At 44.9% G+C, this 17026-nt stretch overlaps 1 protein-coding gene across 1 annotated transcript in view; it reads right to left on the bottom strand.

Moving 5' to 3' along the window:
* Nucleotides 1-17026, bottom strand: part of MGMT (O-6-methylguanine-DNA methyltransferase) — a 312579-nt gene that overhangs the window by 76030 nt on the left and 219523 nt on the right. Inside the window, exon 4 of the mRNA XM_038744020.1 lies at nucleotides 3178-3341. Within this exon, the coding sequence (XP_038599948.1) occupies nucleotides 3178-3341 (164 nt within the window). The remainder of the gene's footprint in view (nucleotides 1-3177; nucleotides 3342-17026) is intronic.

Raw genomic sequence — 17026 nt, 5'->3', positions numbered from 1 at the left:
ACCTGGACGTCCCACCAACTCCACACGCTAAACGTGTCCAAAACCGAACTCCTCATCTTCCCAACCAAACCCTGTCCTGCAACTGTCTTTCCCATCACTGTAGACATTACCACTATCCTCCCGATTTCACAAGCCCCTAACCTTGGCCCTTGCTCTATCCACGAGGCCACGGTGCTTCTCTATTAATAATAATAATGACGGCATTTGTTAAGTGCTTACTATGTGCAAAGCACTGTTTGAAACGCTGGGGAGGATACAAGCTGATCAGGTTGTCCCACGTGGGGCTCACAGTCTTAATCCCCATTTTACAGATGAGGGAACTGAGGCACAGAGAGGATTAGCCCAAAGTTACACGGCTGACAATTGGTGGAGCCGGGATTTGAACCCATGACCTCTAACTCCCAAGCCCGGGCTCTTTCCGCTGAGCCACGCTGCTTCTCTATTGAGGAAGGAGGCGGGGGCCATGAGGGGGAAAGGTATTTTCAGCAGGCCGCGGCCCTAAATGCTTTCCGCAGAGGCCTCTTGGCCGCGTAAGTGACTTTCTGCTCCCAGAATTTTGCGTTTGGAGCCAAGAAAGGTATTTCCCCAAAGTCGATTTTGTACCAAGGCAGGTTGTTTTAATTTAGCTCAATCATCTCCTCCCCATCTAACACCAGGTGGACGTGGCTTTATGGTCCCAAAATGAGGAATTTTAATAAAAGTGCCGACGCGGAGTTAAGCGGCCCCATTCCTTGCCTTCAAGGAGCTTACCAGTCTTCTTTCTCCAGGGCGCTGTAATAAGTGATTAGAGAGAGCACTTTACCAAATGCTAGGGCCTTGGTAACAATAATAATAATAATAATAATAATAATAATAATAATAATAATAACAACAGTAATAATAATAATAATAATAATAATAACAGTAATAATAATAATAATAATAATAATAATAGCAATAACAATAACAGTAATAATAATAACAACAATAATAATAACAGTAATAATAATAACAGTAATAATAATAATAATAATAACAGTAATAATAATAATAATAATAACAACAACAACAACAACAACAACAACAATAATAATAATAATAATAATAATAATAATAATAATAATAATAGTGTGTTTATTAAGCGCTTACTATGTGCCAGGTACTGCACTATGCGCTGGGGTGGATCCAAGCAAATTGGGTTGGATACAGTCCCTGTCTCACGTGGGGCTCACGGTCTTGATCCCCATTTTACAGATGAGGGAACTGAGGCCCCGAGAAGTGAAGTGACTTGCCCAAGGTCACACTGCAGACAAGTGCAGCATGGCTCAGTGGAAAGGGCCCGGGGTTTGGAGTCGGAGGTCACGGGTTCAGATCCCGGCTCCGCCACCTGTCAGCTGGGTGACTTTGGGCAAGTCACTTCACTTCTCTGGGCCTCAGTTCCCTCATCTGTAAAATGGGGATTAAGGCTGTGAGCCCCCTGTGGGATAACCTGCTTACCTTGTAATCTCCCCAGCGCTTCGAACAGTGCTTTGCACGTAGTAAGCGCTTAATAAATGCCATCATTATTAAGTGGTGGAGCCGGGATTAGAACCCACGACCTTCTGAATCCCAGGCCTGGGCTCTAGCCATTATGTTCTGCTGCCACCTCAGTAGACTGTTGGCTTTTTAGACTTTAAGCTTGTTATCTCTAGACTGTAAGCTCACTGTGGGCAGGGAATGCATCTGTTATAGTTCCCAGGCGTCTATTACAGCATTTTGCCCACATTAAGCTCTTAATAAATACAATCGACTGAATGAATAAATGAATAAAATAGACGTACAGCTCATTCTCTCCCTCTGTCACCGGGGATTTCAGGAAGACGGAGTGAGCTCTCTGAGGCGAAAACACTTTGGAAAACTGAAGGCGCCATTTCAAAATCCCGGAGTGCGATTCGGGAACAATCTCTGTATGGCCACATTTGCTCTCCCTGGGTAGAAACTGTTCAAATAATGTATTTCATTCTACAAACGCCCAATCCTTTCTCTCTTGAAAGGAAATACACCCATACTTTTTTGGAAAACCCTCACAGTGGCTGGAAGGTTGTGACAGTCTATTTTCTTGCGAGGGATCTGGAGTTCGACAATTCGACTGAATAACTGTCCTGAATTGTAATTTAAAATAACTGGAAACAAACGGGCGCTCGGAAGAGAAAGGGTTATTATCACATCGGCGTCGTTGGGGCCACTTAGCTCCGCGTCAGTATTTTTCTTAAAACCCCTCATTTTTGGACCATAAAACCATGTCCACCTGGTGCTAGAAGCGGGGAGATGATTGAGTTAAATTTAAACAATCTGCCTCGGCACAAACCGGCTTTGGGGAAATACCTCTCTTGGCTCCAAACACAGAATATTGGCACCTGAAAGTCATTCATTCAGTCATCTAATCGTATTTATTGAGCGCCTTAGAGAAGCGGCGTGGCTCAGTGGAAAGAGCCCGGGCTTTGGAGTCAGTGGTCAGGGGTTCGAATCCCGGCTCCGCCACATGTCTGCTGTGTGACCTTGGGGAAGTCACTTAACTTCTCTGGGCCTCAGTTACCTCATCTGTAAAATGGGGATTAAGACTGTGAGCCCCACGTGGGACAATTTGATCACCTTGTTACCTCCTCAGCGCTTAGAACAGTGTTTTGCACATAGTAAGTGCTTAATAAGTGCCATCATTATTATTATTATTAAATACCACTATTATTATTATTATTATTATTATTATTATTGATTGAATGAATGAATGAATGAATGAATGAATGAATGAATAAAAGAGCAGCCTTTCATATGAGGTTCACTCCTCATGTGGAGTGGGGGAGGTGAAAAGAGGAGTGGCCAATGGGCCACTGGGAGGTGAATGGAAAAGCAATCAATGGAGAGTGGGGAGGTGAATGGAAGGGTGGTCAATGGGAAGTGGGGAGGTGACTGGAAAAGTGGCCGATGGGGACGGGAGGAAGGTGAACGGAACAGCTGTAAGCCCACAGCTAGACTAGACTGTGAGCCCACTGCTGGGTACGGACCGTCCCTATATGTTGCCAACTTGGACTTCCCAAGCGCTTAGTACAGTGCTCCGCGCACAGTAAGCGCTCAATAAATACGACTGAATGAATGAATATTGTTCTTATCAATAGTAAAACATTAAAGAGAATTCCGGGAGGACCGAGGGGAGCCGCCAACCTTGCTCAAAGAGGGGGTGATGGAAGTCAGGGAGCGGCATGGAGTCCAGGGCCTCGGGTTGCCAGAAGTAAGCTCTCAGCCAGGAGGCGGCCTGCTCCAGGGGCTTGCTCGTCGGCCCCGTGACCCACTCCTCCTTGGGGTCCTGCGGGGTCTCTGAGCGGCTCCTGTGGGAGACAGAGACACGCAGAGAGACAGAGAGAACAAGAGTTCGTTACTGTGGGGTGAAGGCTGGCTCCTGTGGGCATGTCACTCCCCTCCTCAAAAATCTCCAGTGGCTACCAATCAATCTGCGCATCAGGCAGAAACTCCTCACCCTGGGCTTCCAGGCTGTCCATCCATCCCCTCGTCCCCTCCTACCTCACCTCCCTTCTGTCCTTCTCCAGCCCACCCTGTACCCTCCACTCCTCTGCCGCTAATCTCCTCACCGTGCCGCGTTCTCACCTGTCCCGCCATCGACCCCCGGCCCACGTCCTCCCCCTGGCCTGGAATGCCCTCCCTCTGCCAACCTGATCACCTTGTAACCATCCCAGGGCTTAGAACAGTGCTTTGAACATAGTAAGTGCTTAACAAATGCCATTATTGTTCTTCTTCTTCTTCTTCTTCTTCTTCTTCTTATTATTATTATATTGTACTCTCCCAAGTGCTTTGTACAGTTTTCTGCACACAGTAAGCACTCGATAAATCCGATTGAATGATTATTCATAATTAGGGCAATTTCAGTTGGAACTGGCCCCGTTATCAGCGCTATTCAGTAGAGAAGCAGCGTGGCTCAGTGGAAAGAGCCCGGACTTCGGAGTCAGAGGACGTGGGTTCTAATCCCGGCTCTGCCACTTGTCTGCTGTGTGACCTCAGGCAAGCCACTTAACTTCTCTGGGCCTCAGGTGCCTCATCTGTCAAATGGGGATTAAGACTGTGAGCCCCCCATGGGACAACCTGATCACCTTGTAACCATCCCAGGACTTAGAACAGTGCTTTGAACATAGTAAGTGCTTACTAAATGCCATTATTATTATTATTGTTATTATTGTTATTATATTGTACTCTAACAAGTGCTTAGTACAGTTTTCTGCACACAATAAGCACTCGATAAATCCGATTGAATGACTATTCATAATTGGGGCAATGTCAGTTGGAACTGGCCCCATTATCAGCGCTATTCAGTAGAGAAGTTGGGAGTCAGAGGACGTGGGTTCTAATCCCGGCTCTGCCACTTGTCTGCTGTGTGACCTTAGGCAAGCCTCTTAACTTCTCTGGGCCTTAGGTGCCTCATCTGTCAAATGGGGATTAAGACTGCGAGCCTCACGTGGGACAACCTGATTACCCTGTATCTACCCCAGTGCTTAGAACAGTGCTTGGTACATAGTAAGGGCTTAACAAATACCATCATTATGATTACTATACTCATTCCATGCTATCTCTGTCTTTGGGCTCTCAATCAATCAATGGTATTTACTGAGTGCTTACTGTGTGCAGAGCACTGTACTAAGCGCTCGGGAGAGTCTGACATGACGGTGTTGGCTTGTCTCACCACAAGGCACGTCTGTCCTAGAGGGAGGAGGCCGCAGGCTACAGTCCAGGCTACCCACGAAGGCAAATCTGACCTCTCCCCCTTGTCCTGCCTCTGGTCTGGACCTCAAATCCCACAAACGACGACTCTCCCCCACTTCAGAAGCAGAGTGGCTTAGTGGAAAGAGCCCGGGCTTTGGATTCAGAGGTCATGGGTTCTAATTCCGGCTCCGCCGCTTGTCAGCTGTGTGACCTTGGGTAAGTCACTTCACTTCTCTGGGCCTCAGGTACCTCATCTGTAAAATGGGGATGAAGACTGTGAGCCCCATGTGGGACAACTTGATGATCTTGCACCTACCCCAGCGCTTAGAACGGTGCTTGGCACATAGTAGGCACTTAACAAATACCAACAATATTATTATTATTATTATTATTATTATTATTATTATTATTATTATTATTATTATTATTATTCAGGGTCTTATTGAAGACCCATCTCCTCCAAGAGGCCTTCCCAGACTAAGCTCTCCCCTTTCCTCATTTTCCTTGCCCCCTTTACTCATCCCCCTTCCCAGCCCCACGACATTTATGTCTATATCTGTAATATCTTCATTTATAGTAATGTCCGTCTCACCCCCTAGAATGTAAACTCTTAGCAGGAATGGAAGGTTTCTGCTTATCGTCGTACTGTCCTCTCCCGAGCGCTCAGTCCAGTGCCCTGCACACAGTAAGCACTCAATAAATACGACAGACTGAATGAGTGAACGACCTGCATTCCTTAGTCCTTGCAACTCCGCAAAGGCTATCGGCGGAGTTTTTATCAGAGTGAAATTCATCCGAAATTGATTTTTTATGCTTGTGTTAAAGATCTCCACCTCTGATTTACTCTGCAGGTCTCCGTTTAATTTTCCCGACTGGCAATAGGTAACTATTCAAGGATAAAATGTAATTAAACAGTTTTGATTCTGAAGCCCAGATTTACGATTCTCCACTTAAAATGAATGCTATTATACCCCTATAAAACCCGACTCTTAAGGCCACGACACACATTTCCATTTCTACAATAAAACCCAATGTATTCGTCTTCCCCCTTGCAGCCTCGTCGGGCTGTACCCTGAAATAGCTGTAGTGTGACAATATCCCTGGGCAGCTGCACTTATTATAAAAGTGTTTCCCCGGACTTTCCCTTCAACAGACAACAGCAACCCATATCATTATCAGCTTGGCAGCTCAAGATTGGTTAGATAAGAGCATCTCTGCCTTCCCCAGAGGCGACACAATGACATTCTCCCTCCCGCGCGGAAATATCCAAACCGCTTTGCCCACTTCGGCCTCCCTAACGTGGCATCCCCGCTCCAGAAAAAACCAAAAACGGCAAAACAAAAACATGGATAACTGAGGAACCGTCAAGCAATCGATCACCATTCCCGAGTACCTGGGCAAGTCGCTTCACTTCTCTGGGCCTCAGTGACCTCGTCTGTAAAATGGGGATTGAGACTTTGAGCCCCACGTGGGACTGTGTCCGACCCGATTTACTTGTATCCACTCCAGCGCTTAGTACAGCGCCTGGCATATTATTATTCTCAAGGGCCGGCGAGTTATTACCGAATCACAGCGATTGCAAGGATATATTTTCTCCAGAACATCCTGTCTTCTGTCTGGCACATAATAAGCACTTGACAACTACCACAGTTATTATTATTACCACTTGTGGGCAATGGATGATATTTATTGAGCGCCTACTGCATGCAGAGGCCTGTACTGAGCCTTGGGGAAGTACAAAACAACAGTGTTGGTTATGATGATAATGATGATGAGAAATCACGATAGTATCTGTTTAAATGTAATGTGTCAAGCGCTGTAATAATAATAATGATGGCATTTATTAAGCGCTTACTATGTGCAAGGCACTGTTTGAAGCACTGGGGAGGTTATAAGGTGATCACGTTGTCCCACGGGGGTGCTCAGAGTCTTAATCCCCATTTTACAGATGAGGGAACTGAGGCACAGAGAAGTGAAGTGACTTGCCCGAAGTCACACAGCTGACAATTGGCGGAGCCGGGATTTGAACCCGTGACCTCTGCCTCCAAAGCTCGGGCTCTTTCCACTGAGCCACGCCGCTGTACTAAGCGCTGGGGTAGATACAAGTCAGTCAAGTTAATTAATCTCTCAAAGTTTTAATCCCCATTTTCAGAAGAGGGAGCTGAGGTCCAGAGAAGTGAAGCGACTTGCCCGAAGTCGCACGGCAGACAAGTGGGGGAGCCAGGATTAGAACCCAGGTCTTCGGACTCCGAGGCCTGGGCTCCATCCTTTAGGCCCCGCTGCCTCTCTCGGTTTGTCGTGAACACGAGCCATCAGGGCTGCAACTATTAGCACCTTCAAGAAGAAAAAGAAAGGAATTTGGTGAGCTCGATTCTCTCCCCTGGCAGGGTCTGAGCGAGATTTCTCCGGCACCAAGTACGAAAGGAAATCGTTAAGGCTAAATTCGAATCCGGTTCCAGGCCTCAGTGGAAATATCTCTGCTGCAAAGGATGTAAGGAAGTGTGGGAAACAACATCCACAATGCTGAGTGCTGTTTAAAGAAGAAAAGCGCTTGAAAACAGCAGAGCAAAATTCTGCAAGTGACCAACGGCAGGGAACGTGTCTACCAACTCTGTACTCTCATTCATTTATTCAATCGCATTTATTGAGCGCTTACTGTGTGCAGAGCACTGTACTAAGCGCTTGGGAAGTATAAGTTGGCAACATACAGGGCCGGTCCCTACCCAACAACGGGCTCACAGTCTAGAAAGGGGAGACAGACAACAAAACAAGACAGGTGTCAAAATCGTCAGAACAAATATAATTAAAGCTATATGCACGAGACTTTAGTACATTGCTCTGCACATATATAACAATAATAATAGTGATGGTATTTTTTAAGCACTTACTATGTGCCAAGCACTACTCTAAGCACTGGGGTAGTAGATGCAAGCTAATCAGCCACGTGACTCACTGGAAAAAGCACGGCGTTGGGAGTCAGAGGTTGTGGGTTCTAATCCTGACTCCTTCACTCGTCAGCTGTGTGACCTTGGGCAAGGCACTTAACTTCTTTGTGCCTCAATAGCTTCCTCTGGAAAATGGGGATTAAGACTGTGAGCCCCACGTGGGACAACCTGATTACCTTGGCACAGTGCTTAGAACAGTGCTTGGCACAGAGGAAGTGCTTAACAAATACCACTATTATTATTCTTACTATTATCAGGCTGGACACAGTCCCTGTCCCACGTGGGAATCACAGTTATAATCCCCATTTTTTACAGCTGAGGGAACTGAGGCCCAGAGAAGTGGAGTGACTTGCCCAAGGTCCCAGAGCAGACAAGTGGTGGATCCAGGATTAGAACTCATAATAATGAAAATAATAATAATAATAATAATAATGATGATATTTGTGAAGTGCTTACTACATGCCAGGCACTGTACTAAGCGCTGGGGTGGGCACAAGCAAATCAGGATGGACACAGTCCCTGTCTCACGTGGGGCTCACAGTCTCAATCCCCCTTTTACAGATGAGGTAACTGAGGCCTAGAGAAGTGACTTGCCCAAGGTCACACAGCAGAGAAATGGCAGAACCGAGATTAGAACCAATGACCTCTAGCTAATCCCTGCTCCTCCACTTGTCAGCTGTGTGACTTTGGGCAAGTCACTTCACTTCTCTGGGCCTCAGTTTCCTCATCTGGAAAATGGGGATGAAAACTGCGAACCCCACGTGGGACAACCTTGATTACCCTGTATCCCCCTCCAGAGCTTAGAACAGTGCTTGGCACATAGTAAGGGCTCAACAAATACCAACATTATTATTATCATTATTATTATTATCTCCCAGACCCGGGCTCTAATTACTACACCATCATCATCAATCGTATTTATTGAGCGCTTACTGTGTGCAGAGCACTGCTGCTTGTTCTCCCTTCCCCATAGTTTCCCCATAATTAGAGAAGCAGCGTGGCTCAGTGGAAAAAGCCTGGGCTTTGGAGTCAGAGGTCATGGGTTCAAATCCCAGCTCCGCCAATTGTCAGCTGTGTGACTTTGGGCAAGTCACTTCACTTCTCTGGGCCTCAGTTACCTCATCTGGAAAATGGGGATTAAGACTGTGAGCCCCAAGTGGGACAACCTGATCACTCTGTAACCTTCCTAGTGCTTAGAACAGTGCTTTGTACATAGTAAGCGCTTAATAAATGCCATTATTATTATTATTATTATTATTTCCCTGAGTAGACACTGTGCTAATCCCTGATGGTTTTAAATTCTCCCCGTTACAGCTGGAGGAAAAACAGACATTGCTCTCACTGGATTCCATCACCACAGTCCAGAGCGGGAGACAGACATAAATATAGAAATCAATAATAAATGACAGATCTGGACATCAGTGGTGTGGGGCTGGGAGGGGGGATGAATAAAGGGAGCGAGTCAGAGAGATGCAGAAGGGGGTGGGAGATGAGGAAAAGTGGGGCTTAGTCAGGGAAGGCTTCTTGGAGGAGATGGGCCTTCGATACGCCTCTGAAGTGGGCGGAGAGTCACTGTCTGTGGGATTTAAGGAGGGAAGGCAGTCTAGGCCAGAGGCAGGATGTGGGCGAGAGGTCAGTCTGAGATAGATGAGATTGAGGTAGAGTGAGAAGGAGCGAAGTGTATGAGTTGAGTTGGAGTAATAATAATAATAATAATAATAATAATAATTAATAATAATAATGATAGCATTTATTAAGCGCTTACTACGTGCAAGGAACTGTTCTAAGCGCTGGGGAGGTTACAAGGTGATCAGATTGCCCCACGGGGGGCTCACAGTCTTCATCCCCATTTTATAGATGAGGTAACTGAGGCCCAGAGAAGCGAAGTGACCTGCTCAAAGTCACACAGCTGGCTATTGGCAGAGCAGGGATTTGAACCCATGACCTCTGGCTCCAAAGCCCGGGCTCTTTCCACCGAGCCACGCTGCTTCAGTATCGAGGTGCATCGAGGTGAGGTAGGAGGAGGCGAGGGGATTGTCTGCTTTAAAGCCGATGTGGACAGGGACTGTGTCCAACCTGATTAGCTTGTAATTCCCCAGCTCCTAATTCATTCATTCATTCATTCATTCACTCATTCATTCATTCAATCGTATTTATTGAGCGCTTACTGCGTGCAGAGCAGCGTAGTAAGCGCTTGGGAAGTACAAGTTGGCAACACATAGAGACGGTCCCTACCCAACAGTGGGCTCACAGTCTAGAAGGAAGTGCCCGGCACAAAGTAAGGCCTTAATGCGCACTATATATATATAAAAAAAGCACATAATGAACACCGTAAAAAACCCAACACAAAAATAAAACAAAAGTGCACAATCAAGGTGGAGAAGTAGACGGTGCAGTTGAGGAGTAGAAGGGTGGCTTGGATACTTTATGAAACTTGGAGCAGCGGGGAGGAAGGAGGAGGAGGAAGCAAGCATTTAGGAGGAGGGGGAGAGCCAGAGCATGGAAGGAGGTGAAACTGAGAGGGGACGAGGGAGGAGAGAGATGAGGATAATAATAATAATAATAATAATAATAATAATAATAATAATAATAATAATAATAATAATAATAATAATAATAATAGTGTTTGTTAAGCGCTTACTATGTGCCAAGCACTGTTCTAAGAGCCCAAGCACTGTTCTAAGAGCTGACCACTGTTCTAAGCGCTGATGTGAAGGAAGAAAAGGACTCTGAAGAGGAAGGGAAGAGGAGGAGAGGGAAGAAGAGGAAGAGGAGGAGAGGGAGGGAGAGACGTAGGGGGAAAAGAGTTGTCTAGTAATTAGACCATGGGCCTGGGAGCCAGAGGACCTGAGTTCTAAACCTGGCTCTGCTACTTGTCCGCTGTGTGACCTTGGGCAAATCATTTCACACACACAAAGAGAAACAAGAGGAAGCAGAGAAAGGCAAAAGGAAGAAGAGGGGCAGAGATAGGGGAGGGGGAGGAGGATGAGGAAGGGGAGAGAAGAAAAGGGAGCAGAGAGGAAGGGAGGGGGGAGGAAGAGAGAGGAGGGAAGGAGGGGGTAGGGGAAGGACACTGGCCTCCACAGGTTATATTTGATCCCACCAAGGAGCGGCAAATTTCTTTTTTTTTGTGGTATTTATTAAGCGCTTACTATGGGCCAGGCACTGTATTAAGTGCTGGGGTAGATGTGAGCTAATCAGGGTGGACACAGTTCATGTCCCACACGAGTCCCCCAGGTTTAATCCCCATTTTTACAGATGAAGGAATCAAGGCTCACAGAAGTGAAGTAAAACTTACCCAAGATCACACAGCAAGCACGTGGCAGAGCCAAGATTAGAACCCAGGCCCTGTGACTCTCAGGCCGGGCTTCGCTGACGGTCCCCAGCACAGACCGTGTGGACTCTCTCTGTTTCCAGATCCACAAATCTATACATCTGTATATAGCTGCAATTTATTTCTTTATATTAATGTCCGCGTCCTCTCTAGACTATGAACTCATCGTGAGCAGTGAATGTGTCTGCTTTTATACTGTACTCCCCAAGCGCTTAGTACACTGTTCTGCACACAGTAAGTGCTCAACAAATACGTTTGAATGAATGAGTGAGATCCCCGGGGAAGCTCGTCCTCTAGACTGTAAGCTTGCTGTGGGCAGGGAATGTGACTGCTTCTTGTTCTATTGTTATAATAATAATTATAATAATGGTATTTGTTAAGCACTTACTATGTGCAAAGCACTGTTCTAAGCGCTTGGGGGGATACAAGGTGATCAGGTTGTTCCATGTGGGGCTCACAGTCTTAATCCCCATTTTCCAGATGAGGGAACTGAGGCACAGAGAAGTTAAATGACTTGCCTAAAGTTACACAGCTGACAATTGATGGAGTCGGGATTTGAACCCATGACCTCCGACCCCAAAGCCCATACTCTTTCCACTGAGCCACGCTGCTTCTCTCCCAAGTGCTTGGTTCAGCGCTCTGCACATAGTCAGCACTCACTAAATTCATTCATTTTATTCAATCGTATTTATTGAGTGCTTATTGTGTGCAGAGCACTGTACTAAGCACTTGGGAGGTACACATATGATTGAATGAATGAAGCAGGAGTCCATCACAGCGCAGGGATGGACGGAGAATCCACAATGGGAGACGGAGGCAGGAGGCGTCCCCATACACGCTCAGCGCACAATAACCATTTCGTACACGCAGGGCACGGATTCTTGGTAAGTGCTACATTTACTGAACAATTGTGAGCAATTAAAACCCCTTTTGACAGCGTGACTCATCCGCGTTTCCCGGCTTTCTGGTGGATTTAACGAGCCCATTGCGCGAAAATATTCGACCGTTTCCTCCCAGTGGCTGGTTGGAGTTGGAGAAGAAAACAGAATTATTGTAGCGCTTTACACGGAGAGATGGAGCTAAACCCCTAAACTTGAATTTCTCTGTCACCTGAATGCTGTATTCCATGATTTATGTCCATAAATAAGATCAACGGGGCCTAATGGAAAGAAACGGCAGCCTCGTAGAAAGACCTGGGAGTGATAGGACTTGGGTTCTAATCCTGCTCTGCCACGTGACTGCTGGGTGACCTTGGGGAAGTCATTTCACCTCTCTGGACCTCAGTTTCTTTCTCTGTAAAATGGGGATTCAATATCTCTTTCCCTCCCCGTCAGATCGTGAGGCCGACGTGGGATGAGGTCTATGTCCACTCCGATTAGGTTGTATCTAGCCCAGTGGTTAGTAATAATAATAATAATAATAATAATAATAATAATAATAATAATAATAATAATAATAATAATAGCATTTGTTAAGCGCTTACTATGTGCAGAGCACTGTTCTAAGCGCTGAGCACTGTTCTAAGCGCTGAGCACTGTTCTAAGCGCTAGTAGAGAGCTTTGCACAGAGAAAGCATTTAATTCCATTATTAATCAATCAATCGTATTTATTGAGCGCTTACTGCGTGCAGAGCACTGTACTAAGCGCTTGGGAAGTCCAAGTTGGCAACATATAGAGACGGTCCCTACCCAACAGTGGGCTCACAGTCTAAAAGGGGGAGACGGAGAACAAAACCAAACATACTAACAAAATAAAATAAATAGAATAGATATGGACAAGTAAAATAAATAAATAAATACACAAATAGAGTAATAAATATGTACAAACATATATACGTATATACAAGTGCTGTGACAATGACATTATCATTGTCATTAATAATACTAATACTAATAATAATGGCATTTACTAAGTGCAAAGCACTGTTCTAAGAGCTGGGGAGGTTACAAGTTGATTAGGTTGTCCCACGGGGGGGCTCACAGTCTTCATCCCCATTTTCCAGACGAGGTCACTGAGGCCCAGAGAAGTGAAGTGACTTGCCCAAAGTCACATAGCTGAAAATTGGCGAAGCCGGGATTTGAACCCATGACCTCTGACTCCAAAGCCCAGGCTCTTTCCACTGAGCCACGCTGCTTCTCTAAGGACCTGGGTTCTAATCCCGGCTCCGCCACATGCCTGCTGCGTGACTTTGGTCAAGTCACTACAGTTCTCTGGGCCTCAGTTAACTCATCTGGAAAATGGGGATTAAGAGTATGAGCCCTATGTGGGACAGGGACTGTGTCCAACCTGATTAACCTGTATCTACCCCAGAGCTTAGAACAGTGCTTGGCATATAGTAAGTGCTTAACAAGTACCATAGTTATTATCATTAATTATTATTATTCATAGCAGTATTCTGAGGACAAAGTAATGTCGATTAAGAAGTCTGATAGTCTCAACTGAATGCTATTTTTGCTTCAAAATGACTAGAATGCAAATTATCAAGAGGACGTTAGGGGATTACTGGAAAAGTAGCATGGTTTTGTGGAAAGAGCCTGGGTTGGAAGTCAGAGGTCATGGGTTCTAATCCTCCTTCTGCCACTTGTCAGCTGGGTGACTTTGGGCAAGTCTCTTCACTTCTCTGGGCCTCAGTTCCCTCATCTGTAAAATGGGGATGAAGTCTGTGAGCCCCATTTGGGGCACCCTGATTACCTTGTATCTATCCCAGAGCTTAGAAAAGTGCTTTTCACACAGTAAGCACTTAGCAAATGCCATCATTATTATTATTACTATTATTATTATTAAATTATTTGTCAACAACCCAAATTAACAACAGGGTTTGAGATTACAAGCTGAAACCTGGGTTCTAATCCCGGCTCTGCCAATTGCTTGTTGTGTGACCTTGGGCAAATCACATAACTTCTGTGCCTCAGTTTCCTCAACTGTAGTATGGGGATACCTGTTCTCCCTCTTACTTAGACTGTGAGCCCCAAGAGGGACAGATACTGCGCTTGACCTAATTAACTTTTACCTACCCCAGTGCTTAGCCTGGTGTTTGACACAATTAACAAGACACCGTAAAAAAAAAAAAAATCGTCTTCGTGCCCAGATCAGACGGACCTCTCCCAGAAGTGATCGATTCTAGAAGTTACTAATTCTACAAGTTACTGATACTAGACATTAAGTTACCGATGTGAGAAGTTATCATTTCTAGAAGTTACCAACACTAGAAATGATCATTTCTAGAAGTTACCCATACTAGAATAATAATAATGATGACATTTATTAAGTGCTTACTATGTGCAAAGCACTGTTCTAAGTGCTGGGGAGGTTACCAGGAGATCAGGTTGTCCCATGGGGGGCTCACAGTCCTCATCCCCATTTTACAGTTGAGGTAACTGAGGCACAGAGAAGTGAAGTGACTTGCCCAAAGTCACAAAGATGGCCAGTGGCGGAGCCGGGATTTGAACCCATGACCTCTGACTCCAAAGCCCGGGCTCTTTCCACTGAGCCACGCTGCTTCCCAGAAGATACTGATACTAGCAGTTATCAATACTATAAGTAGCTGTCATTATTAGTTATCATTTCTAGAAATTACTGATATTGGGAGTAAATGATACCAGAGGCTAATGATACTGGAGGCTATCGACACTCATGGTTACTAATACTGGAGGTTAATCAATCAATCAATCATATTTATTGAGCGTTTACTGTGTGCAGAGCACTCTACTAAGCGCTTGGGAAGTACAAGTTGGCAACATATAGAGACAGTCCCTACCCAACAGTGGGCTCACAGTCTAAAAGAGTGGGCTCACAGTTTAAAAGATAATAATAATGGTATTTGTTAAGCGCTTACTTTGTACAAAGCACTGTTGTAAGCGCTGGGGTAGATACAAGGTGATCAGGTTGTCCCACGGGGGTCTCACAGTCTTAATCCCCATTTTACAGATGAGGGAACTGAGGCCCAGAGAAGTGAAGTGACTTGTCTAAAGTCACACAGCTGATACGTGTCGGAGCCGGGATTTGAACCCATGACCTCGGACTCCAAAGCCCGGGCTCTTTCCACTGAACCATGCTGCACGAGGTTAATGATATTAGAGGTTACCGTTACTCGTGGTTACCAAAACTAGAGGTTAATGATACTTAAGGTTACCTATACTAAAGGTTACTGATACTTGAGGTTATCTATACTAGTGGCTAATAATGATGATGATGGTATTTGTTAAGCGTTTACTATGTGCCAAGCACTGTTCGAAGCACTGGCGTAGATATAAGGTAATCAGGCTGTCCCACGTGGGGCTCATAGTCTTAATCCCCATTTTACAGATGAGGTAACTGTGGTACAGAGAAGTTAAGTGACTTGCTCAAAATCACACAGCTGACAAGTGGTGGAGCTGGGATAATAATAATAATAATAACAATAACAATAACAACAACAACAACAACAACAATAATAATAATAATAATAGTTAAGCGCTTACTATGTGTCAAGCACTGTTCTAAGCGCTGAGGGAGATACAAGGTAATCAGGTTTTCCCATGTGGAGCTCACAGTCTTTAATCCCCACTTTACAGATGAGGTAACTGAGGCACAGAGAAGTAAAGTTAGTTGTCCAAAGTCACACAGCTGACAAGTGGCGGAGCTGGGATTAGAACCCATGACCTCTGACTCCCAAGCATGGGCTCTTTCCACTAAGCCACGGTGCTTCTCTACTAGAGGTTACCTATACTAGAGGCTACTGATACTTGAGATTACCAATACTAGAGTTTAATAATACTAGAGGTTACTGATACTACAGGTTAATGATACTAGAGGTTACCAATATTAGAAGTTACCAATACTAGAGGTTACCAATATTAGAGGTTACCAATACTAGAGGTTAATGATACTCAAGGTTACCAATTACTAGAGGTTAATAGATGTTACCGATACTAGAGATTAAGGATACTAGAGGTTACTAATACTAGAGGTTACCAATACTAGAGGTTAATGATACTCGAGGTTACCAATTACTTGAAGTTACTGCTCTAGAGACTGCAGATACTCAAGATTACGGATACTAGAGGCAACTGATACTTGAGGTTACCAATACTAGAGGTTACTGATACTCAAGATTACCGATAATAGAGATTATGGATACTGGAGGTGACTGATTTGGGGACAACATGGGACAACCTGATTGTGTCTCCCTCAGCGCTTAGAACAGTGCTTGACACATAGTAAGTGCTTAACAAATACTATTATTATCATTCTCATTATTATTATTATTATTATTATTATTATTATCCCAGCTCCACCACTTGTCAGCTGTGTGACTTTGGGCAAGTCACTTAACTTCTCTGTACCTCAGTTACCTCATCTGTAAAATGGGGATTAAGACTATGAGCCCCACGTGGGACAGCCTGATTACCTTATGTCTACGCCAGTGCTTAGAACAGTGCTTGGCACATAGTAAACACTTAACAAATACCATCATCATCATCATCATTAGTCGCTAGTGAGGTTACCGATACTCATGATTACGGATACGTGAGATTACCAACAGGCTAGGTTTCTTTTACTCTAGGGTAACGATACTATTATGGATACTAGATGTTTTCGATACTCGAGGTTACCTATTCTAGACGTTGCTGACACTTGAGATTCCCAATAGTAGAGGCTACTGATAATCGAGGTTTCTGATACTAGATGTCACCGATACTAGAAGTTACCGACGCCACGAGTGTGTGCTGAAAAGGCACAGTTGGAAAAGCTCACGGGCTCAGCTCGGATCTATTTCTTCAAATAAAAAGAAACCACGGGCACTTTCAACGGCTAAATGTGAAAGCGGAAATCATTAGGAAGAAACTAGCATTTCATCAACACCTTAACATATCAGGCGCTTCCATTTGATAGATGAGGATGGAAACACCCCCAAACTGCATATGAATTATCTACTCCCTAATGATTCCAAAACAATTACAAGATGCAGAGCAATCTAGTTAAATTTTATTCAAAAGCTTACCACACTTGTGTTTTCTCTTATTTTTCTATCAATGAAGCC

Source organism: Tachyglossus aculeatus, chromosome 3, assembly GCF_015852505.1.
Source record: "Tachyglossus aculeatus isolate mTacAcu1 chromosome 3, mTacAcu1.pri, whole genome shotgun sequence".
Classification (NCBI taxonomy): domain Eukaryota; kingdom Metazoa; phylum Chordata; class Mammalia; order Monotremata; family Tachyglossidae; genus Tachyglossus; species Tachyglossus aculeatus.
The sequence above is the reverse complement of the archived record's forward strand: the minus strand, read 5'-3'. Positions and strand labels throughout refer to the sequence as shown.